Raw genomic sequence first — 25778 nt, forward strand, 5'->3', positions numbered from 1 at the left:
TGTCCATCGCTTCTTCTCCATGAGAGAAAACGGTTTGCAAATCAAATACCAGACAAGTTAACATCAGCAACTCTAACTTCATCAAGGGCCAGTGTTCTGTCAAGTTTAATTTCTGCAGCCATTACAGTCTTTAAAAGAGAAGTGAACTTATGAAACCCCTCATTAAAAATGTAATATTAAAAATATAAATTATTTATTATTATTTAGGGAACATTTCTGAAACACAGCACTAATGTAAGAGGCTGCTTTTTTTTTTCAAAGGGCATTAGATTCAAATCTTGAATCTAATGTGGAGGTTGTTTAGTCTCTTGACAGGTTTCTTAACCCATGTTCAAAAAAAAAAAGAATTGCAGTTATTAAATTAAGAGTTAAATAAATAAATCACATCTAACACAACAACTCACACTTGTATGAGGTTCAGATGCTTCATCGTGTTGGAATAACATATTATTTTAGTAATTGAAATGTCAACTTTGAAGAGCATCCTGTTGTGACTGATATCAATCCTGATGATGAAAAGTTCCCAGAACTGCTGTGGAAGCTAATCTGAGATGTTTCTGAGTCATGAACTGTGAGAGGAAGGAAGAGAGGATGATGGGAAATCACGTCTTCTTCCATCAGTACTGAAGCTGTTAATCACGTCATTAGTCATTTCCACTTGTCATTCTCTAGATTTCCCTGTTCTCGCCTTGATTTTCATTTCTCCTCACTAACACACAGCTTTCTTTTTCTGCTCTTATTCACCATCGTCTTCATCTGAACAGTTTCACATGTATGCTACTGCATACCTAAACCACGCTGCAATTTAGCAGGGGAAACTGTTCCTCCAATAGATTATTTGACATTCAGATTAGGATTTCACAGAAAACAATGCTTGCTGAAAACACAACACAGATTACAGAATCTATTGAACCCTTTTTTTTGGTGGCAGCTGCATGAAAGAGCCATTCTAACTTCTCATGAGGTTTTTATTTCCAGGAAATAGATTTAACAGATTTAAGAGGAAAACAGTTTGTTGCTCACCTCATGGGCCTCTAGTTTTATAGACTTAGAATTCAAATTTTGAAACGTTGAATATTTGCAAACCAGGAGTGAACAAACAAACCAGAAACAGGAGCAGTGGGCAGCACTCTTCTGCACCCAAGTGGTTGTGGTTTAGTACCTTGGAGTACACTCCACTTATAAGCACAGTTCCCTTTCACTTAACCATGGGCAGCTGTGTTTCCACCAAAAGGGCTGGCCCCAACCGTTCCATTTTGTGACACCCGTCTCTTGGGGTACAGTGGTACAGTATAGTCAGTGTAGCTCCACCCACAACAGTCAGCTGAAGTCGGAAGTCGAGGCAAACAACCCTGACACACGGCTTTACCATTCCATACTGTACTCCACCAAACCAAACCATACCGTGATTGAAATATTGAAGGTGACTGAAGCCTTAACTGAACAACTACAACAAGAAATGCCCAGGTCTATTCCTCATCTTTGATTCTCGTCCAGTCTTCCCTAAAAAACCTTTCACCTTTTCACATGGAAACACCTCTTTCACAGGTCGTGTCATATTACACAGACCACGACACAACAGAACAATATTTTTACTCTTAATATTGCAGGAAAAGAGACGTACATTTTTATTTTTTGAGTGTTACTGTATATGTGTGTATGCAGAGAGGAAATGAGAAGCAGCAAGAACAGATAAGAGTCAGGTGAAGGATTGTAGGGAAAAAGTAGGACAGGCCTTAATGAAGGAAATGAATCACAGAAATCTGGTGTTACACACACACACACACACACACACTGAGTCCTGCATTGGTTCACTTGACAAGTACGTAGACCAGAAGAGGACCTATTTAATAAACTTGGAATTCCAGACTTAGATGTGATATATTTTTACATTTCATGTCATCTGTGATTCAGCCCCTTCATTAAACCATGACCTACTTATTACCAGATGAACGTTAAACAAGGGTGATTGAATTGAATCGTCATTTTCCCCTGGAAATCATGTGGTCGCAGGGGTGCTATGTTCCAGTAGAGATGAAAAAGTTTTAATTAGCGTACTAGATCATCTATAAAATCATTGTTACATACCGATTTAATTCAAAGTAGTTAAAGACTGACAAGGGATATTAATTTTGAAATTTATACAATATGAAGTAATTGATTTGTCCTGGGGAAGGTAAAAAATATAGAGACGATGTTAGGTAAGAGTTGGAGATGGAGAAAAATACTGAGACACTTATGGTGCTTTTCCATTATGCAGTAGTACTACTTGGCTATACACGGTTTGGTGTCAGGCACGTCATAGTACCTCCTCAACGCGGAAGGGGTCGCCATAACATGGCTGCACGAAAATACCATGATGTCGTTTTATACGCGACACAAACACAAGCAAATCAGGCAAAGCAGTTATTTTCGGTGTACAGAATCATTACAGTTAAAGATTTCAGTACTTCCTGCATGACTGGAGCACAGACTCGGTCTCACACAGTCACTGAACTGAAATACAACTGAACGGGTTGTGATTCGGCTCACGATCGCCAGCTTTCAGCAGAGCTGTCACTAAATACACCAGACTCTGTTAAATATTGAAATTTTAGACATTTCCTTGCTAAATGTTGGAGATTAACACATGTTTTCAGCATTTTTAAGTCTTTTTAACTCATCTACACTTTGGCATTGTTCGCTATGATTCTTGTGTTGGATGTCGCACGCATGACTCTTCCAAGACCAATCAACAGGCGGATTTCACATTTTGGTATCGGCTCAGCTCGCTTGGAACCTTTGCCAGAGCAGAACCAAAAAAAGCACCAGGTTCCAGGTACTATCGAAAAAAACCAACAAGCTGAGCCATGCGAGTGCCATGTTTCTTCAACTCCCACAGTCTGTTCTCATACAAAACTTGAAGTCTCGGTGAGGCAAACAGCCACAAAACAAGCAGAAAAAAAGAGCTACTTGTTGTCCGTTGTGTCACATCTGATGTCATCGCACCATTACGACGTCACGCTACATGACGCGCCCATCGCGCACAGCCCGCACCGCGCCGACCATGTAAAGGTAATGTTGGAATGCAAGCCTGACCCAGGGCTTCACCATTCCAAACTCCACCACACAGTACCAAACCGAACCGTAGCATGAGGGAAACACAGGAAAAGTGCATCTAACAGTGCTGAAACAGAAGTAAAAAAACAACAACAACCTCCCACATTAATGTAAATTGCCTTGACTAGACACTCAAAGCTGCAGAAAAGACACTGAAGGTTTGTCATTTAGTCAGCGGGTCCATCATTATGGTCAGACAAGGCAGTCCACCCTCAGAGAGCTGCTAACATGCCTGAGGATAATGACTTAATGCTGGAGTTTCTGCACAAGACGTGATGTGTGAACATGCATTTCAGATCATCTCTTTGTTCTCGGGCAGATTTGTATGTTTTTGCATCTCTATAATGAGCTGTCAGCACCAATGATGGCTTAAACAGCAGATAACATGCCACCATTCTTTTGCACATTTGTTCAGCCTATATTCCCTGTGCTAAAAAAAAAATCTTCTTGGAAGGAGGCTTGCTTATCTGCTCCAGCCCCATATTTGTCTGCAAAGGTTTAGGCACTGACTCAACTATAACTGTGAATACAACCAGTGTTTGCATCTGATGGGCACAAACCCAGGAGGGGCTTGACAGGCGATCAGCAACACAGGGGCACACTGATTTAAGGGTTTATATGCTTTCATCACATTACAGGTTGCGTGCTTCTCTTCTTACCGCAGCTGCTTCCTCCTGACAGCGAACAGTGGCCGGTCAGGGCTCGCATAAGCACACTGTTTAATTGTGGCAGCAGCAGCATGCTCCAGTCACATGGACTTAACCAAGTGATCCTTTCCACTTACTTTAAAACACTGCAAAACTGGCTGGAAAAACACAAGTGGTCCTAATAAGTCAAAGACAGCTTCTCTCGAGCCAAAGTGTAACCAGTCTTTTATTTAAGTCCCCAATTATGAGATTTTTGCTTAAACTCTTATCACATACTGGTGGTTTTCAGTCTTACAGATCTGGAACCCTCAGTCTTTTACGAGATACAGCGGGTGGAGAATACACAAATAACTACCACACAGTTTGTTTTTCTTTGTTTGTTTGTTTGATAGACATAGTGTTGGTGATAGATTTACAGTATGAGTGAATAGGATGACATCAGAATGAATCACCATAAATCCCATTAACATCAATAATCTATTGGTGGTCCGGAGCTTTAATGATGGTGCGCTGAGTGTTAACTCTCCACCAGGAAATCCTACACATAATCAGCAGCTTGGGAATACAGAGACAAACATCAATAAAAATAGAATGACAAACTAGATAAAACTCATATTTAATAACTTACTAACACATTGTAGGACTACATATTTTATGTCTAACCAGTTGTTTAATAGTACTAAGGGATATATACAGAAACTAAGGTTTTTACTTGGATCACTAATGCCAAAAATATGTCAATTTATTTCAATGTAATCATACATTAACAAAGTGGACATTCTGCCTTAAATATGAGGCTGGTAACATCTCAGACAAATGAAGTGACAGAGATGCAGCTGAGACCAAAATAACCTTTAAATCATACAAATTCAAGTGTGTGTGTGTGTGTGTGTGTGTGGGGGGCAAAACTGAAAGACAGCGTCCGTCTGCTTGTCTCTTCCTGTTTGTGTCTCTCATGAGCACAGGACCAGGTATGGGATGTACAGAGGTTGTCTTGGTAACAGCTGAGTTTTTGGTCTTTGACTCCAAGGGAGAGCATCTGCACATGAAGAAACAGATGGTGCCTTACACATGTGTAGAGTGCACATGCACACACACACACACACGCACACACACGCACACACACAGAGTGGGCAGCCCAGCTGTAACCTGGGAGGCTGTTCACTTTAATTTCCTCTATTTACTCACATCCTGCCTTTTCCAAACTATGAATCCTTGTTATTATTAGAGACGCTGAAAATGGGACGGTGACGCTTCTCCATAATCCCGTCCTTTCTGCCAACTGCAGTTCTGAAGATTAAGATTGTCATTCATACTGTGCCTATAGAGCTGTGATTTCATTTTCACTTGTGAGAAAATAATGAGTTTCTGCTAGAGGGAGACATTTGGAATGTATAAATACATATATATATATATATTTATTTATATTATACATATATATGTATCACTTCAGATCATTAAAGGTACAGTGTGTAAAAACGAGCAACATTCATTGGTGAAGTTTTATGTTGCAGTTGAATTTTGTTAGAGAATCTATGTAGCTCTTTGCCCTTGCTTCTAGTTTTTAAGGTGAAGTGAGCTACGTCAAGCTAGATTAGGAAAGGTAAACTTAACCATTAGAGCACAGAGCATTTAGGCTACTTTTTCCCACTACTACACTTAAACATGCAGTATTTACAGAGGCTATAGGAATGTTCAATAGTGTCTTATATGTTTTTCTTCAGCACAACCTAGACAATCTGAAAATAAATCACCTGAGCAAAAAGTACTCAAAATGTTTAAAATTGAATTTGAGAAATTTGAAAATACGTCACAAAAATGGTCTATTTTGGGACTTTTGCACAATTATTGCTATACTACCAAAAATGCAATATAAAATGAATCATAACATCAGTTTAAGTTTAAGTTGTGAAACCTAATGACTTCCACCATTGTATAACTCATATCTGCTTTTCAAGAAAGCTATGTTAAGATTTCCCATGTAAATTGTTGCTTTATGCTCTGAATAAGAGCTCAGAAATATCAAAATATGTGTTATTTCCTCCTTTCTACCCAATTATTTACTGCACCGCCCCCTCAGGTTTATCTTATGACCCTTTGAAGTGGCTCTCAAAGTGGGAACTACTTCATGAAAACACGCTCGATATTGGTTAGATAAAGAACAGCAGTGAAAATATTCTCAATATTAAAAATGTAATAATGTCACAGAGAAAAGGCTGGGGTGACGACACGTCTTTGCTGCTCAGTTTTGAATGTGATCCTTTATGTTTAATCAAGATTACTGAATTTTATTGAATGTGTGTGTGTGTCTCTGCGTGTGTGTGCGTGAGTGCGTGTGTGTGTGTGTGTCCAGGTCAGTTCTGATGGAGCTTCAGCTGCTCACTTCCCTTTCACATGCTGAAATATCCACGTGTACCCACACACCCACACCCACACTCATACACACACCCACACACACACACACACACACACCTTGTCTCGTCTGTCCACAACAAAAACAGTCTGCTTTTGCCTCGAATCATAATAGTAACTGCATTATTTGATTCCTTTTGGGAAATTGCGGGAAAAAGATGAAAATGTAAACACAATTAAAGTTTAAAAGAAACCCCTGGTTTAAATTGGTCTCATATTTTTTTTCATATTTAGCATGTTTGCAGTAATATGAAATTCTGTGAGCGCTGTGCAGATTTTCAATATAATTTGACACTGCAATCCTGCGTGGGAGACTGAATATTATCTGATAAATATGAGCTGGAGAATCACTTCTCGAAATGTTGAGGCTCATTTCCTGTCAAACAGGAAATGAAGCTGCCACAAAGTTTGAAAGAGACACATTTTATTATTATGCATAAAGTAAATATTTTTTCTCCTTTTACTGTCTGTCTTTTTTTCTGTCACTCTATATCTGACGTCTTATCACACACACACACACAAACATTCCTGAGGTGAATTAATAACTCTCCCAGGAAAAGTAATAAAAGGAAATCCAGCTTCCTGCTCCATCCATACATGGCCATTTAATGACAGTTCTAATTAACCAAGTCCTTTATGCTTCTCTACCTGACATTTGATTGGCTGGGGGGCTGGCCTCGTTAAGAAATGTTTTAAATTAACAGATGAAATTAGATTAGAGATTACAGCAGATATGCTTGACAAGGTTAATTAAATGACCAGTCACGAGGGGCTTGTTTTCTGTTCCTAGACAACGACAGATTCTGTCTGATTCCACAGTGGAGAAAACACTCAGTACGCTTACATGAGAGAAAAGTTTTAATTATTGTTTTAATTATAAATAAAACTAGACTTCAAAAATACAAAACGTCAGACTACCGCACACACGATGCAGTTGGGAGTCAAATTATTACTGCACATATATAGTTAGACCCAAGGTGCTTGCATGTTCAACACTGCATTCAAAACACCATGTTACAGCTAATCCTATTCAGACCAAGCAAAACTCTGCTTTGGCTTTCACTCGTCACTCAGAGTTTGGAGGATAATTCAGGATAATTGGACTTTCTGAGCCTCTATCCCTGAACACATCTGTTTGCAGCTGTGGACACTGCTGGAAACATACATATGGACAAAAGTATTCAGACACTTTACCATTACACATTACAGGGACTGTAGTGACATATTCACATAATACATATACAGTATTTTACCTTTTGCAGCTATAGCAGCTTCCACACTTCTAGGAAGTCTTTCCTTGAAGATTTTGATGTGAATTTGTGTCCATTCATTCATTCTGAAGAGCATGAGGTCAGACACTGATGTTGGATGAGAAGACCTGGCTTACAGTCTGTTCCAGTTCATCCCAGTTGAGGTCAGGGCTCTGTGCAGGCCAGTCAAGTTCGTCCACACCAAACTCTTTAAACCATGTCTTTATAGTCCTGTGCATTGGGGCACAGTCATTTGGAATAGAAAAGGGCATTCCTCAAACTGTTGCCACAAAGATGGAATCATAGCATTGCCCAAAATGTCTTGGTATGCTGAAGCTCTAAAATTGCCCTTCCTGCTACTACTTCAGGTTCAAAATGACCATTGAGTCAAATCAAGGGTCTGGTTCATGGCAGTTTTGAAAAGGTTATGCTGCATCCTTTCATATCATGTAACATGAGGGACTATATGTATTCATATAGTTGTGTATACGCTTCAAATCCAACCCAACTAAGTAAACACTAGCTACTAATGGATATAAGGTAAATGAAATAGCATTAAGAAACTTATTGTAGCTGGTTGGTATGTAAACTAAATCAAGAAACAAGAACCAGGGGTACTATTTGAAAAAAAAGATGGATTAAAGAAATTCAAGTGAACCCTCAGGAGGTTAGGAGTGTTAATAGTTTTGGTCTCAGTGGTGGTGATGGTACGTTTGAGGGTTTCATGACAGAACTGGGTGGCAGGTGATGGCTGAGTGACAGCACTTACTCAAGGGTCCCAAACATCGGAGGCTGTTCTACTTCTCCGGCTGACGGCTTAATTTCGACCAAGAAGAAGTTCATGAATTCAAATTATAATTTGATCCCTGAATCGTTGGAGCCATCTGTGGTTTGAACAGCTGTAAGCCAATAGATGACTGGACAACTTTAATTTCAAATGTGGTTTCAGGCTGCTCGTGTTATTGTTGCATCCCCAGTAGGTGAGGGCAGGAAGATGGGACGGAGCTTCTTGGGGCTCTTGCAAGTGTTGGAAATTAGTTTTTTATTATGTTAATCTATCGTCAATATGAACCTATTTCTGCAAAGGTCTAAAACAGCCAGATGTCTGAATGCTTTAAGATTGTACTCTGACTGAGATACGCATCGTTCCTTACATGATTCAGTTTTCATGCAGTTTGTGGAAATGAAAAATCGTTGTATTTCTAAACCTGGGTATTATTTCCATAATTATAGCCATTGTGACTATTGCTCATACTTACAGTGCATTTGCAGAGGTGTTTGTAGAGATTCAAAATGACAGGCAGACCAAATGCACTTGTTTTCTTGGATGCAAGTGACTGATTCTACTTATTCACTGCAGTTTACTGTGAAATCAGTTGGTAATAGCTAAATAATAGCTCAAGGGAATTTAAAAAACTGTTTGAAATCCTTCGCTATTATTGTATAGTGCATTATATTTAATAGGACAAGACAAGCCTAAATACACTGGCTGGTTTACATAATGGTAATCCATTATGAAGGACAGGAAGAAAGGACAACATCCCATGGGACAAAATAATGTTATGTAGAGAACTGGCAAAGTTGCCATAATTTGCAGTTCCCAGACCTCTGTAACAGCACAGTACCATGGTCCACATTAAAAACAGTCATTAAAATAAGACCCATAGGTTGAGAAAACACTTTTTTTTTTCAAGAAACTGTAATGAATTAACTCCTCAAGCCTAAGTGTCCTTGTATCTGTGTATCACTGTCCTGAGGTCATAAACCCACTGTCTCAGTCAACCAAGATGAGCAGTGTTACCTGTTGTTGCAAAAGAGTGAGTTTTGTTTCGAAACCTCTTCACCTCAATTACACGTCCCAAAGTGACAGAACAAACTATTCCACTTTAGGCCCCTGGTTGGTTTCTCTCCTCTGTCTCCTGCTCTCACAGCTCTTTAAGGTGAGAAAATGTTAAGTGGGGTTGAAAAAAAGTTCCTCCCTCAGAGACCTAACAGACATGAAAACAAATGCACAGTTGTACACTTTTAAAGAAACAGGGCAGACAAATGGAGACAAAAGACAGTGGGAATTATAGTTGGAGACATCTTATTTTATCCTCTGTTGCACACAAGGTTTTTTTTTTTTTCTTGTAAAATTAACTATAAGCATTTTTTTTAGGCGTAATGCCTTATTCATAACAAGAATGGATTCTCAGATTGAATTATGATGATCATGTGGTTTACCATGTCGAGTGGCAGGACATTAACCAGGACCAAATAAAAGTCACTGTATTTTAGAAATTCTCTGAGGATGTTACAAATAAGTCAATGTCCGAATATTTACGGCACAGTACTGAGGGAAACAGGATGTATTCTGCTGACACCAAACTACTGCAGGAGTTTCACCAGGTCTAGTCCTCTGTCTGAGTATCACAAGAACTTTGTGAAGCCAGACTGAATGTCACCAGACATATACAAATCCAAATCATGTGCCATTAGTAAATAGTTGAGTTAATAATGTGTGTTTTTATGAGATAACCTTTTCTTTTTAAAACAAATCAGTTTTCATACATTTAAAGCGTGTTACTGGCTCTCTATATGTCGTTGTCTAGATACACAGGGTTATACCACTGGTCACTATTGTCACCACAACATTTTAACTTATCCTAAATCAATCTGTGAAAAAATGATTGTTAATCCATAAATCAATACACCAGATGATGTGTACCAAACCAATGCATATGTTAAGATAGTGCACTAATCTTTGACTCAGCCATACTCCTCTTATGGTGCAAAATAATCAGCTTTGGTCATGTGACATTGTATATATGTTATTGAGAGGCTTTATTTTTTTAAAATACAGTTTAGATCTACAATGTTATACATGACATACATGTACAGCACAATATTATATCTAAACTAATGCAGACAAGCATGATATAGGTGCTGGTGGGTGGAAATACCTCTGTCTCTCGCTCACTTACTCTCTCACACACACACACACACACACACACACACTGCTCTCACTGTTCTCAGTTAGTTAGATTTTCAAAGGGGATTTCTATTTAATAAAAATCCATTTCTAGCTCCACAGGACTCTGATCCCACAGAGAGAGAGAGAGTTTGAAGAAGGGAGGAAAGACAACAGGGGAAATAATTAGACAGTGATGGAGACACTGAGATCACAGTCTACGTAACAGCACGGACTTTTAGTCACTTCTTCAGAACATGGAAGAAAAACAGATGTTTGATAAACATGCTCAAATGATTTTAAATATTGTCTCTGTCTCTTAACATTAGAGTCACAGGATGATTGAATATTATTGAATACGGAATATGTTGGTGTTGCAAATGAGGGAGATTGATGAGCCCCATTATCAATATTTCTGTATGTTTGCTTGCTTTAGCCCCTCGAATTAATGCCCGTTTCCATCGAGTGAAATGGTTCAGTTTACAGGAAGTTCATTGTCATCACCAAGGTTATAATAGTTTGGGATTTTTCATTAGTTTTTATTTTGTTTTGAGAATTAAGAACTAAATACAATTTCAGAATTGATTTTTGGAGTGGATCGGGGGTGGGGCTAGCTCAGTGGTTACCCCATGTGCAGAGACATCATGGTCACAAGTTGTACTCAATTCCCTTGTAAATTGCTTTGGATAAAAATGTCTGCTAAATGACATATAATAATAATAATTTGCTAGGTTTTATTAGTTTTTATTTTATGTAAATGTTTAGCTTTAGCTTAGTTTATCATTACAAAAAGGTCATAATAAAACCCAGCAAAATATGCCATTTATAAGTTTATTAGGACAGATGAACAACAATCCCTGAATCAATAATACAACTTTGCAACATGTGCATCATTGTGCTAAAGTTGGATGCAGCTAGTGTGGCAGGTAAAACTAAAGCCAAAAGACTCAAGTCACACATAAACAAGACAACATAAATAATAATAAATAACCCATAAGACACTTTACATTACAGTTTGTGAGGCAGAAGTCTCAATACTCAAAAAAAAACATGAGCAAAATTAAAAACAAACAATAAAGACTGAATGTTTGATTCACTTAGACCTAATTATATAACCAATGTTATGTTTAACTTGCAAAGCCTTATGTACCACATTATAAACAAAAACAAGTTAAGAACATTTTATTATGAATGAATGAAAATGCTGTCTCAAGAGAAAAACTAACTCTAGTTCTTATTTCTATTTCAGTTAACGAAAAATGTTTTTGTCGTTTAGATATATTAATCTATTTATACACGTTTGCCACCTTTGTCTAAGAGAAGAGCAACAAGTTAGTTTTACACACAACAACAACAACAACAACACTTAAGTCAAGAGCTGTTGACTTGAGGGCAACAACACGTGTGTTTTCATTTGTCTGCTAATATGTTCTTGGTCTATACAGACAGTTAAACTGTTGACCTTGCCGCCTCAGGCCAGTTTTCTCTCCCTGCTGTTGTTCTTGCCCGTGAAAACACAGTGACACAGATGTTTCAGTGACCGTCTCACTTTTGTCAGATACCTTTCTAACTCTTTCTCTTCATCCCCGCCCTCTCCATCACTCACACCTTCTCCATCAAGGTTGCAAACAAAAGCATATTCATGAGGCTGCCAGATGACAAACGAGAGGCAGAGCAAGAGAATGAACAAAATCCATTCTTCACCACACTTTCATCGCATATCGATCCCCTCCTTTTACCTGCAATTATTCTCTTGATTCCTTTGATGCACTTTCTCCTTTCTCTAAACTTTCAGTGGTGCCTCTTTTTTTTTCTCTGGCTTTCTTTCCTGGCTTTCAACAGCCTATTTATATCAAGGCACAGGGAGATTTGTCTGTGTTCATGTGTCTCTGTGTTTTCACATTATGACACTGATAAAAAGGCTAAACACCTTGCACTCTATTATGTAGTCTGGTGTGTGTGTGTGTGTGTGTGCGATGTGATATGAGTGACAGAGATGAAGAGGATGTGTACATGTACTGACAGTGATAAAGAGGCAACTCAGATGCTCTCACAACAAAAATAATACTGTGTGTTCCAGGTATTACTCATGTTGTGGGGACCTACATCTACACACTCACATTTTGAAGACTTGTCTTTCTTATGGGGACAATGACCAAGTCCTCATAATGTAAACGATTACATTTTAAGGTGAAGGCATGTTGTATGGTTAGGGTTAAGGTTAAAGTTAAGGTTAGGCCAGTAGTAGTTATAGAGTAAAACTCCAGGAAATGAATGTCATGTCCACTGTCATGGAAACTAGACTTCTTTTGCTCCCCGTCTTCCTCCTCTCTCGGGCTAACTTTCAGCCCCCTTGATATTCTAGCCTCCTTCTTGCTCCATTTCTACTTATTCCCTTCTTAACTTTTCCTCGGTGGCTGCTTTGTTCCTTACATGTTTTTCCAGCCATTATTTCTTCCATGCCATAATAGCCCCCACCCCTGTAATTGTTCATCATTGTCTTATCATTTCCCTCACCTTTTCTTCTCTTTACTTATAAGTGGCTCGATAGTCTTGGTTTGTTAGTTGGTCCCAAATATTGGTTGGATTTATCACAGTTTTGTCATTTTTTCACGTAAGATATTGTAATTTGTCCAATATTTGTATTCTTTAAGTCTTCATTCATCTGATTCAATCAATGCCATTTACTATGCTATGCTATTACATTACATGTCATTTAGCAGACGCTTTTATCCAAAGCGACTTACAATGGAATCAAGTACAATTAGCCAGGGGTGGAATCGAACTTGCGACCATGATGTCTTTGGTACACAAGGTAGGGTCTTAACCACTGAGCCACTCCACCCCCGTGATTTGAACACACAACCTTCTGATCTGGAGTCAGACGCGCTACCGTTGCGCCACAGAGTCTATGCTATGCTATGCTATGCTATGCTATACCATAATGATAATCAAAAAAGTGAGATGGAGTGACACACACACACACACACACTTAAAGCACACATGGGGATAATACATATTTTCCAATAATCATTTAGTTTATACTATTTATTACTATTTACTATGCAACACTATACTATACTGCCTTGTAATGTACTGTACTATACTATAAGACTGTAATGAATGAAGTTCACAAGACTTCATTCATTTGTATATGCTTGTATTTGTATTCCTATATGTGTGAATAAAATGAAACTGCAGGGTGTATAAGTGTATTTTACTTTACAGCATTTTATTTAACTTTTTATTGTGTTCACAGATTTTTATAGATTTCTTTATAATTTATTCTGTATATTACCACTTTTTTAAATTTAATAATGCTTACTCAAAAAGGTTGCACAAAAATGACTAGACGCCATGCTGTGACTGTGTTTGTGCAAATGGCAAATACAATCTTGAATCCACTTAAAGTCTTATATGGTTCCATCCTTCCTTTATTCTCCATTTTACAAAGTTTCTTTCCTTAATAACTTAATTTCTCCTTCATTTTTCTAGCTCTCCTCTTTTCTAAACTTCTTTTATTTTGCCCTTTCCCTCTTTAATCCTTCCCTCATCCGTTCTGTCCTTTTACAATCTTTTAATATTCCTTAGCTCTTTTCCTTCTTCCCTTATACTTCTATTTCCTACCCTGATTTATTTCTTTGTCCAGTATCTTTCACTCTTTTATTATTTTATTATATTCTTAACATACACTTTTCTTCTCCCTTTGCCCCCCTTTTATTTACCATGGTCCGTCTCTTAAAAGTTTCTCTATCTCCTTTAATCCATCCCTTCTCACCTTATTCATTTCTACACAACAATTATTGAGGTTTAATAACAAAGACGAGGTTTTTAATCACTCTCAGCTGAAAGGAAAATATAAGTGAATGGATTTTTGTTGCAGATAATTTGACACTTTGACGTTCTGGGTAAAGAAGATGAACAACTGCAAACTCAAGAATGAGAAAATCAGAAATATAAAGACCTCTCTTGCATTCACTTCATCCTTTACCCATCCCACCTCACGTTATCTCTGTGTGACAGTTTGAAAGGGAATAATGACATGACGCACCACCATCTTAACGCACATGAATGAAAAGACTCAGTGAGCTGAAAGGGAAAGACAAAGGGACAGTTAGAAATATCTGAAGCAGCGGAGGGAAGGAAGACAGGTGGAGGGGAAGAGAGATAGAGGCAGACATCTCGCAGGGACAGAAGAAGACGGACATCGAGAGATAAATGCAATGGGATGAAGAAGACGAGAGACAGACAGAGAAAGGGAGGAGAGGGAAGAAAAAAGACAAAAAGCCTGCCTCCTCCTTATCTCACCCTGCCTTTCACAGCCAACCCCACACTGACACTTAATACTCCTGTGTGTGTGTGTGTATGTGTGTGTTTGTATGTATTATGACTTTTGTGATCATTAAGTCATTCTCAAGTTATTTCATCAGTTAACACATGAATCATTTAGAGAGTCTGTTTAGTCCAAACAACAGTCCATGTCCAAAAACATCTAAAATGGACATCATCCATCTCTCCAGTCAGAACCATAGACTGGATATAAAATGGACATCTTCCAGTTTGAAAAGTGGAGCCAAGGGCAGAGGTGACAGTTAGCCACCAAGCGGAGACAAAATAAACCTTCTTTGAATGGAAGTCAGTTCAACCTGTCAGACTAATGTGTCCAGCAGCAAATAAACAGTAACAGCTGGGGTTCATTCATTTACATGCACATGAAGCTGTGGCCTGTAGAAGGTAAGCTTTTGGCGAGTTTTGGCACAGTTAACTTGCGTTTCCACTGGCATAGTACCTGGTACCAGGTACTTTTTTTAGTACCTGCTCTGAGTATAGGAACTATGCGTGACATCACCAGGCTGTCACCCATTGATTGGTCAGACGTGCGACACAGAAATCAAGCTGAAGTCTGGTGTATTAAGGGACAGTACTGGTGATCGCGACTGACAAGCTGCATAAACGCTGCTTCTAACCAGGGACTGTGTCAGACCGAGTCTGTGCTCCGGAGACGTCCAACAGAGGAATCAAGCTGAACAGTGGCAATCAGTTAAAAAGACTTAACAATGCTAAAAACGTGGGTTCATCACCAACAACTACCAGGGACATGTCTAAAAAAGTTGTCTAAAAAAGTTTGGGATTTTAGAAAGGGGATTGTTTGACCTATAGTGAACAATGTTCAGTAAATACATTTACTGAGCATTGTGCATTGCATGTGCATTTTCTAGATATTGGTTATATATTAACTTCCATTTTTACGTTCTCCAGTCAGACTAGTGTTGCTTAGATGACTTAATCTGTCTGATTCACACAAGAAAAGAAAAGAAAATGTCTGTGATAAATATTTTAAACAAACAAACAAACTACACCTTTAACTCACTTTAAATCCCAGCTCCTCTTCAGAAAACAGAATAACTCCCACAATCATAAATGTCTTAATATAACAAGGTCCCAGTGAGAGAAGGGAAAGATGCTGATGCTCTTATGCTGTGGAGGTTAGAAAGCACTGTTAGAAAACTTATCCAAAGCACTGGGCTTTGTAAAGTATCTTTTAGTTTGTCTGCAGCAGATAAACAACACTGTGGAGTAAAATACAGAGCTTTGTATCAGTCAGTCATTTAAACTGTATGTGAGACAATACCTGTCCCTGCATGGTTTTATTGAATATTTTGTTACATGTTTTATTGCACTATTCATACAGAAAATGCCTGCTATTTGTTTTAATGGTAGGTTTCATCTTCTTATTTTTTACTCGCTCTCGTCATCTTGTTAAATTTTAGCCTGTGTGTCGTTTTAGGAGTAAATGCCGAGTTTGTGCATGTTAAAATAAAACCTTCATTCGTTGTATGCAGTATCAGCGACTGAACGCAGGGTATAAATGTTGAATAATGACGCTGCATGCACACAGTACACCCACATATTTCAAATGTTAGCGTTTTAAAGCTTGAATGTATCAGTAAATGTGCAAATAAGTTCTCAATCACTGTTATTATTTATATCTGCGTAATCATAACTCAATTTTTAATTGAGAGCTCTTGTAGCCCATACGCTATCAGCACAATCTGATAATCAGTTAGCCCAGTGAATTGTGTTTATAACCTACAGCAACACCTGATAATACGAGAGGATTATGGAGGAGATAGAGAGGAAGACAGACACATACTGTAATAAAATAAAGGGGAAAAGGAAACAACATGGAAATGAAAGCGAAAGAGCCAAATGTTTAAGGGCGGAAATAAAGAATGGTGATGAAGAGGAGGAAGAAAAGTGAGAGGAGGGAAGAGGTACAAGAGGGCAGATGAGAGAGAGGGAAAGATGAAAATGAACAACACAACTGTGTTTGCTGATATGAATCTCCCTCAGGGTAAAACAAGATGATAATTAAAAATGTACTGCAGGGTCACACTGACTGTGTGTGTGTGTGTGTGTGTGTGTGTGTGTGTTGTATTAGTAAAGGAGAGTTTGTGTGTGTATGGTGGGGGTGTATAACAGTGGCTGGGTTTGAGGTGCACATTAAAAGGTGTCCCTGCTGTAATCAGTGCACAGAGGCCTTAGGGCCGATTTATAACTACATCAAGTTTAAACGAAAACAGAGAGAGAGAGAGTGAAATGAGGTGGTATGAAAGAAACAAGTGAAAGAAACAAGACAATCCAAATGAGGTTTATTAACTCAGGGTATAGATTCTTGTCTTGGGCCGTCACGCTCACAGCAAACTTGTCACAACAACCACAGAGTCAAAGTCACTTTCGCCTCACCATAAAAAACAAAAACAACAAAAATGTCATGAGAGGATGGCAGTCCCCTAACACACACACACACACACACACACTAGCACATATACATATGTGTATATATATATATCTATATATATATAGTTATTTACTATGGTGGCCCTGAGAGGTCACTGCAAATATCACAACACAACGCAAGTGTTTCCAGGGGACACTTTAAAGTGATGCACACCTATCTCCACACCTGCAGGGTGGAGGATTTTTCAGAGGGCTGTGGTGCCAGATGTGACGTACTAAGGCCTGTGACATTTTTTTACTTGTTATATGGTCATCTTGGCCCTAACCCGAACTTTACTTCTTCTCCATGCCTAACCCTTAACCCTGGGGTGCAGGTGCGCCTTGTGTGGGGGGTGGGGGTTGTGTTAGAAAATATATTGACTGCACTACACCACAGTAGTATAGTATACAGTAATAGTATTCATTATACAGTGTAGTAATTTGATATTTTTAATAGAGTTGGTTAGTAATTGCTGCCAAATTTAGAGCAAAACAACACAATTTACTGCTGTTTTAGATAAAAGAGATACAATTAAATTAAAATTAATTCAAATTTGGCTCAGACCTCGACAAGATATTTTGTTTCTCATGTGGCCCCTTGGGGAAAATAATTGCCTACCCCTTCTCTGCAGTAAACAACTGCTGTCAAGCCATGGTAAATGCATTGAAATGATCCCGAACGAGTGGACAGGCAGGATTAGGACATGCGGTTTTCATAATGAGATAATGATTGATTATAAACGGTTCAAAAATAACATCATTTAAAGTCATAAATGCGGCAGCGACAGATATTATCTACATCCTGTGTAACTTTAACATTATAAACTTACCCATGAGATTACTGTACAGAGATCCCTCTGCCTGCAGGTGTGGAAATGTGCACCACTTTCAAGTGTCCCCTGGAAACTCTGCGTTTTTTTGTGGGGTTTGCAGCGTGTTTTTTCTTAATGTGTTGTGATATTTATGGCGTGTTTTTCTTAATGTGTTATCTTGTGATATTTGCATAGTTTATATTATCCCATATCTCTGTCTTTACAAATTTGTGGCGCAAAAAAACAGTCTTATTCTTGTCAGCTTTTTTTTCGATTTATTTATCAGATCTTTCTCGTTGTCAAAACAGCTCATGGGTTTTGTTCTACTGCTGAACGGTACATTTTACATTCCTGATGCTGATGTCAGTTGCTATTCCAAACATCTTTTTCTCTCTATCTGAAAATCAGTGAGTCACGATGAATTAGAGGGAAAGACTGAATTTGAAAATGTCACGGTTTTGACAGTCAGTCCGTTTTCATCAGTCGATGAGACAGAGCTACAGCGAGTGTTCAGCACAATAGGACTGTGTACAGATCTGCACATGAGTGGGAGATAAAAGTACAGAAACACAGCAGGACTGGAGTGGGGTAGAGTGCACACAGGCTGAGAGCAGGAGAGTTCACAGAGGCAACATCTTTCAGCTGTCTAACCCAAAACGCCAATCCCCGACCAGCCCCAGGGCTGCTGTGCTGCAGATAAACCTGACCACTTCCCCACTGACAGAGGTAATGTCCCCCCAGGATTTGGTAAACCATCACTTTATCAAGCCTGCAGGACTGTGCGTCATGTGACACCCACATGCCCCTGAAACCATATCATCACTAAACAAATGATGGTAAACAAGTTATTAAGTTAAAGTTAAAGAAAATAATGTGGAATGAATACTGTTCAGGATTTTTCAGGCGTGTCTAAAATATGGCTTGGTGACACACTGGGGCCAGTTATCATAACTCCACCTCAGATGCTGAAATTATATAAAACATTGGGCTTTTACTCATGAGTAATTGCCCCAACACGACTGCCTTTGGTTTGCTAGTGAGCTGAGATGTATTTTCTTTCTGAAAATGTGTCTTACCTTAAGCTCTGTTACCTTATTTAATTAATACAGGTTCCCGTGTGTCCTTGAAATCCTTGAAAGTTTGTGAATTTGAAAAATAAAATTACATGTCTCTTGAACGTTCTTACATTTTGAGCAAGAAATAAGTTAGGTTGATTCTTAGCTGCATTAATTGATGTGCATAGATTAGACCTACGCAGAGCAAACATCAAGTCGTATGTACTATCAGTGTTATGGACACGGTCCTCTCTCTCTCACCAACATTGGCGTGAGATTCCATGCAGAACAATGAGCGAGTAACGTTCAGTAAAAGACAGCAAATGACATGATGCCTGGAAAATACAAATTCCAACATCTCAAGAGTGGCTTGCCCAATATCCCAAGGACAATCACTTGTGCAGATGTAGAGTGTGCTGCAAATCAATAAAAGTGGATGCCATGGGCGTAAGTGCTAACAAGCGTTAACTCTCATCTTAAACACCAATTCTCAGATCCCTTCATTGGCTCCCAGTCTCACACAGGATTGAATAAAAAATCTCACTACTAACCCACCAGTGCCTCTATGGTAATGCTCCAACCTACTTGAAGGAGCTAATCACCCCTCAACCCACTCCACGACACCGCCGCTCCGGCCAGGCAAACGTCCTGCAAATCCCAAGGACCAAGCTCCGAACGATGGGAGACAGAGGCTTCTGCCACGCCACTCCCAGTCTTTGGAACGCTCTCCCTGACGACCTGAGAGCACCACTGACCCTAGACACTTTTAAAAAACCCACCTTTTTAAGAAAGCTTTTTAAGTTTAATTGGAGATGTTCTCTCTCCAATTATTTTTAATTTTTATTTTATTTTTTTATTTTTATGTATGTAGCACTTTGAGATTGTTTGTTCAATATAAAGTGCATTACAAATAAAATGTATTATTATTAATATTATTATAAATAATATTATTAATAAACTGTCAGCACTTCCAGTCCTTGAATTTGAGGGATTTGGTCCTGGAAAGTGACCAAATCCAAGTGTGGGTACCCCGTAATTCCTACAGATGAGAACATGAAGTAAAGAAGAAGAACAGAAAGAAGAGCAGACTCCTGCTGTGAGGCTGCAGTACCACTGATGGAGAAAGAGGGAGACAGAGAGCAGGACTGCAGCTAAACCAGCTCTGTGTTTGTGAACAGCATGTTGGTAAACTGCGACCACATGGTTTGATTATATTAGTATTCTGTACAAACACTGACAAACGCCAACCTGCTACAAGTTCCCACTAACGCTTGTGTGTGTGTGTGTGTTCACTTCCTCAGAGAATGTTGCTCTCTTAGCAACTTAGCAACACGTTTGGCAAGTGGTTACACATACAACACACTTTCATGTGGGGTGACAAAGTCACAGGAGATATTTTTTTTATTGCTTTACATGCATTTAAACATAGTCACAGAGGGCATCAACTGCTGGTCTACTATACTTTGGAATGAATTACATTTGTATTAAAGTATTTGGCACCTCACTGTGATTTCCAATACAGCGCCAATGTAGGGAACAGTGTGCTCATTATGTGCCAAGGTGAGATGTAAAGGCATAAAGGTTGTTATATCATTCATGCACTGATTTAAAGGAACATTTGATCCAAGTGATTATTTTACATTTTCAGCTGGTGATTAAGAGTCCCAGTTGCCCAACTCTAACCATGATCGTCACTAACCAAACTGAGGAAAAGTTTTTTTTGGAATAGTTTTTTTTTTTCTCTCCCCTTTATGACTAAACTCAGCAATGAGTGTGAAAGTAGACATTTGGTGGAAGATAAGTGTGAAATGCAACCAGTCCCTGGCTGAGAGATGAACCGTGGATGTTAGGAAACAAAAATCGTTTTAAGAATTCTGGAACAAGCCACCAAAACTAAAATAAACAACTTTTTGGCTAAAACCTGTCATTATTATGTTGAAACCAATTGCACAATGTGATGGTAATAAAATAAATGACACAATCCACATTTATATTGGTCCAAAATAAGCCAAGCATAAAGTGTACATTGTTCTGTACTTTTCCAAAACAATAATATTGTTTGTTGCTTCTTTCAATAACTTTGTCATTCAGTGTAATCAGTGGTTTGGCTGAATAACTTTGTATCAATATCTTTCTGGATATTGGATATATTAGATATGGAATCCATCCACGAGAATTCATGTAGGAGCGAGGAGGCACATAAGAGAGAAGAAGGCAGTACTGTAACATCACAGATGCCTTAACTGCAGTGATAGCAGTATTCATGCTGAGGGGACAGGGATAAAAGGGATATAGACTGTCCTGTGAGATATTAATGGGCAGAATTTCATATCAGCCAAATCTGTGAAGCATTTGAAAACAAAAATATACTGTATCTCTGCTTAATGACAAAAATTATACTCCATCTGAGGCTACTTTTGTTCTCTCCTACAAGTTTCTGATGCCTTTTCAGATGAGCTGTAGTGAGTTAAGACAAGCTGAAGCAAATTAAAACACATCCCGTTTAAATCCTTGCATCAATTGTGGTTCATTTATGGCTAAAGTCAAGTTGTCCATGGCAAGGTTCAAGTGGGGCACAGGAATTTCATAATCATAATCCATAGCAAATATGCAGGCATTTTAGAAATGTGGACCACCTTGATCCAAGAATAAATAAATAGATAAAAGTTGTTGCTTCTTACCAGGTGTGATTTCTATTACCGTGTCTTGCCTCTCTGGGGGGAAAAGGACCTTGGGAGGCTGAGTGGTTTGGAGTGCTGTAAGAGAAACAGAGCGAGAAAGACACAGGGAGGAGGGTTAATGGTCAGAAGTAAGAGTTTCAAATTCAGGAGCTTTGGTGAATATAGCACACATTATTTGGGCTCACTGTTCCACACAAACCAACAGCAACATTCATCATATCCATCCAACAATTCATATGAAAGACTAACTTAAATAGAAAAGAAAAAGCATGTCTTACTTTCAAAAGGTTAGTGTATCAGAAGCCGAGAGAAGAGGAAGATTACATTAAGTATTTTATTCATTCACTGCTGCAAGCGACATCTTTGAATTTCAAAATGTCTTTCTCTTCTGTATCAAAACTGGGCCAATTAACTTCACATATATAGCAGTGTTTCTTGAATAAAGGCAAATGAAAAGGGTATTAGAGTTACGGTGCATTCACACCAAATGCCAAGTCTGCTTGAGTCTTTGTGTGATGAGATAACAGTGAGATGAAATACAGTAAACGCTAGATGAGAATACAGATGAATTTGGTGCCACTGCATTGAGCAACACAGATCTCATGAAAATGCGAAATTCCCATCATTCGCTTTACTCGCTCATGCTTTAACTTGACTGCAAGAGCCACGCAAACTCCCCATTAAAGAGTAATACAGTAGAGATAGAATGTTCAAATGTGCAAATGTACCAGTTGTTTTAGCTTGAAAGAAAAAACCTTTTTTTCTAGACTATACAGCTACACTATTTAGTGGAAAATAGCCCAAGTATAAAACTAACCTTTGCCCCATCAAGTGATGACTGCCCTACAGCATCACAAAGCCAAATATACAGTGTGTGTGCCACACTTAGCAGACATTGCCTCAGCCAGTGAAGCAGCTCATTGTATAGCTTGTCTGACCTCATGATTTCTGTCTCTGTGTGGACAAAAAAAGGACTATTTTTTTCTCTGTAGACCAGCAGCCACTATTTGCCTCCAACCAAAGCATTTTCACCTCAGTGGTCTCTGATCACCAACGCTTCTTGCTGTCCAACACCTTTCACCTTGCTACCTTCAAGTGCCTAATTCTGATGCATTGCCAGTTCTTTCATGTTTCCTTGGCTCAGAGCAGAGTATGAGACTTGACCAGAGTTTTGGTGTTTGGAACAGATAGCGGAGAAGATATTCCAGGCACATTCAGTACTGTATCTGTGCGTTTTCAAACAGGTTCGATATACAGGTGTCCAGAAAACTCAAAGTAAAAACGCAGGATCGAAAGCAAGTGTGGGAATGAAGGTTTCTGCAGAGGTACAATAAGTAAATATGTTGCAATTACTGCATTGTGGACTAAAAAAACACCCCATAGCGCACACGCACAACCCTGCGCATCTATAGGCTACTGCATCATTACCACCACATTTTCCGTTATGTCACTCAGCAAACGCAATTTCACAAGCCACTATATGACACAAAAACAAGCTTCCACATAAGCATAGGCGTCAGCTACGCGGGGAACACATCCCCGGCACTATTTATGATCAACAGTTTTGTCCTCACCACTTCTAAATATGTTATGAATGTATCATTAACACTCAAACTACCGGAAAATATGTACCTCTTCCGTGTAGGTCTTCCTCTTGAAATAATTTCCTTCTTTTCTCCAAACGATTGCCGTGAAAAGTGCACACGAAGGGGATCAGAAACATGACGGATCGGTGGTGTTAATGCAGTGATCATAACTTACTTCAAAACCCACCAAAGGTTCAAACGTCATTGATGACAACAGCAGGGGCAGTGAAGGCCCTGCTGGCCCTGACAGCCCACCACTGACTATATCTAATCTGACTGAATCCATGCTGGTGTCACTGTCAACAGGCAGCAGCAGACAGTAATTGAAGCTCTGATAGACTGCTGATCACAAAAATCTGTAAATTATATTAACTGAAGGCAGGTGAGATTATGAAACACAGATAAAGACAAAAACTACCTGGAACAAGTGTGGGTAAAAAGAGAAAAAACATGAGGGCAGGAAGTAAAATTAAACAGGAAGTAAGGTCGGCACCAAGACACCAAAGAAATTCAAAATAAATTCCCAAACTCAGTAAAAGTCTAACCAACAGAAAACCCAAATTCACATGAACAACAAACACCCCATGACGAAAAAGCAGAAAAACCTGAGTCTAAAAGTTCTACAAGACTTTTTATTTAAAAATAAAACTAAGTCCAAAGAGTCTTAAATGCACTAATGCACTAAAACTAATGCTATCTATCTTCACTAAAGCACCAGAGATTCACTTTCAGGACAAGCTGCTGGCCCAATCATCACAGGTTATTTTAGGTCCAGTGTCTTGCCAAGGACAATTTGACAAGTGGACAGAAGGAAAAAGAGATCAAACTGTCAACCTTGAGATTAGGGGCCACTCTATGCTGTCTTGTATCATTAGTCATCCTAATGACTTAGGTGATTTCCTAATGTTTCCTCTAGAACTACCTTGAGGTTGACATTTTCACTTGAGTCAAATGTCTTGACAACTGTCAGATAAATAGCCGATAAGGATCGTTCATTCGGTCACAGCTGACAGAAGTAAATGGCAAATGGTCTGTATTTATATATATTATATTTTCTAGTCTTGATGACCACTCAAAGCTGCTTTAAACTACAGTGTTGCCATTCACACAGCACATCTGTGTGCAGCCACTTCCGCTTTCATTGTCAAGGGTAACAAAATTACAATAATCTGTAATGCCCCATTGTTTTGGCACCCTTTTGCTGGAGTATCAAGCACTGGTCCAGCTCCAACATGGTGGAGTTTTCCCACCCCAGTCCATTTATTGGTCCACAGTGAATCATCACTCGCATGTGAAGGTCGGGAAAAGAAGAACGAACACAAAGTGCTGGACATCCTCCATTGTTTCTCTTCGTGCGCTGTGTCACATTCTTCTTCTTTGTGGAATTTATTTGTGAGCTACACACGCTGGTATGACATCACACTTTTTACATAGCTGACACAGCTGCATAAATAGCTGCAATATGCCCCAGGGTGGAGTCACAAGCTGGATCGGGGTGTATCATACAGCTGTGCTGGACTGTACTGCTTGATGGAAACAACGCAACAGGTCGAGAGTCCAGTCCATCAGGCCAGCAGAGACAACCATTCATGCTCACATTTGCACCTAATTACCAATCTGCATGTTTTTGTGGGAGAAAGCTGGAGTGACCACAGAGAAAGCCACCCTGAGTGCCTCTTGCTTCCAGGCAACAATGCTAACCATCTCACCACTGTGTGGCCCCCTCCATCTTTCTTCTAGTGCCATCATCGGGTAAAATCAGAAAGGTCATGTTAGCTCACTCACACTTGCATCTTATTTAAAAAACAAAAAATGTGCATACATCGCTTTCTTTTTTACTATTTTGCTTTCCAAGCAGTGTTGTTTTTGGCAACTATTCTAGATTTAGTCTTAGTTTTAGTCTTTTGGACTAAAATGCTTATTAGTTTTAGTCACATTTTAGGTTTTAGTCCAGTTTTGGTACAAAAAAAAAAAACAACAAATTCATTTAAGACAATAAGTATTGGAAATTGCTGTTGGGCAGAAACAGTTTTGGGCAGAAACAGTTTTTTTCATGAATTGATGCCTACTTCATCACACAAGAGTGTCCCACATAAGTTGTGAAAATGAAATTTCCTCTGCTGGTGGTGCGCCGTGACCGACTCTAGGTCGGCTTGGAAAGGCTTGGGGCGAAGGTGGTTTACAGCGAACCCCTGCACGGACCCACCGACAATCCCAGGTAGTCGGTGGGTCCGGGGGACCCGGGGGATGGGGTCCCTCTGTCCCCGGCGCGACTCTTGATCGGAGCCGACTGTCCTCAGTGCGCACCAACATCACATCGCCAGGGCGGGAAGTGAGGGATGGCAATGTCGAAACCCACCTGACCCGTCTTGAAACACAGACCAAGGAATGTTTAGGTTTGGCATTTTGAACGTCTGGCAAACCACCGACTAACATTTATGTCAATTTTCGTCTCGTCAACGAAGATTCACACATGGCTCGTCATGTTTTTGTCAACAAAGCAATG

General features: G+C 39.2%; 1 protein-coding gene across 2 annotated transcripts in view; it reads right to left on the minus strand.

Annotated features, from left to right (window-relative positions):
- The window catches only part of il1rapl2 (interleukin 1 receptor accessory protein-like 2), a 150168-nt gene that overhangs the window by 36973 nt on the left and 87417 nt on the right, over nt 1–25778 (minus strand). For both annotated transcript variants that reach the window (XM_044039518.1, XM_044039519.1), the window contains exon 5: nt 21687–21761. In XM_044039518.1, the coding sequence (XP_043895453.1) occupies nt 21687–21761 (75 nt within the window). The remainder of the gene's footprint in view (nt 1–21686; nt 21762–25778) is intronic.

This window comes from Solea senegalensis, linkage group LG12 (assembly GCF_019176455.1).
Source record: "Solea senegalensis isolate Sse05_10M linkage group LG12, IFAPA_SoseM_1, whole genome shotgun sequence".
Lineage (NCBI taxonomy): Eukaryota > Metazoa > Chordata > Actinopteri > Pleuronectiformes > Soleidae > Solea > Solea senegalensis.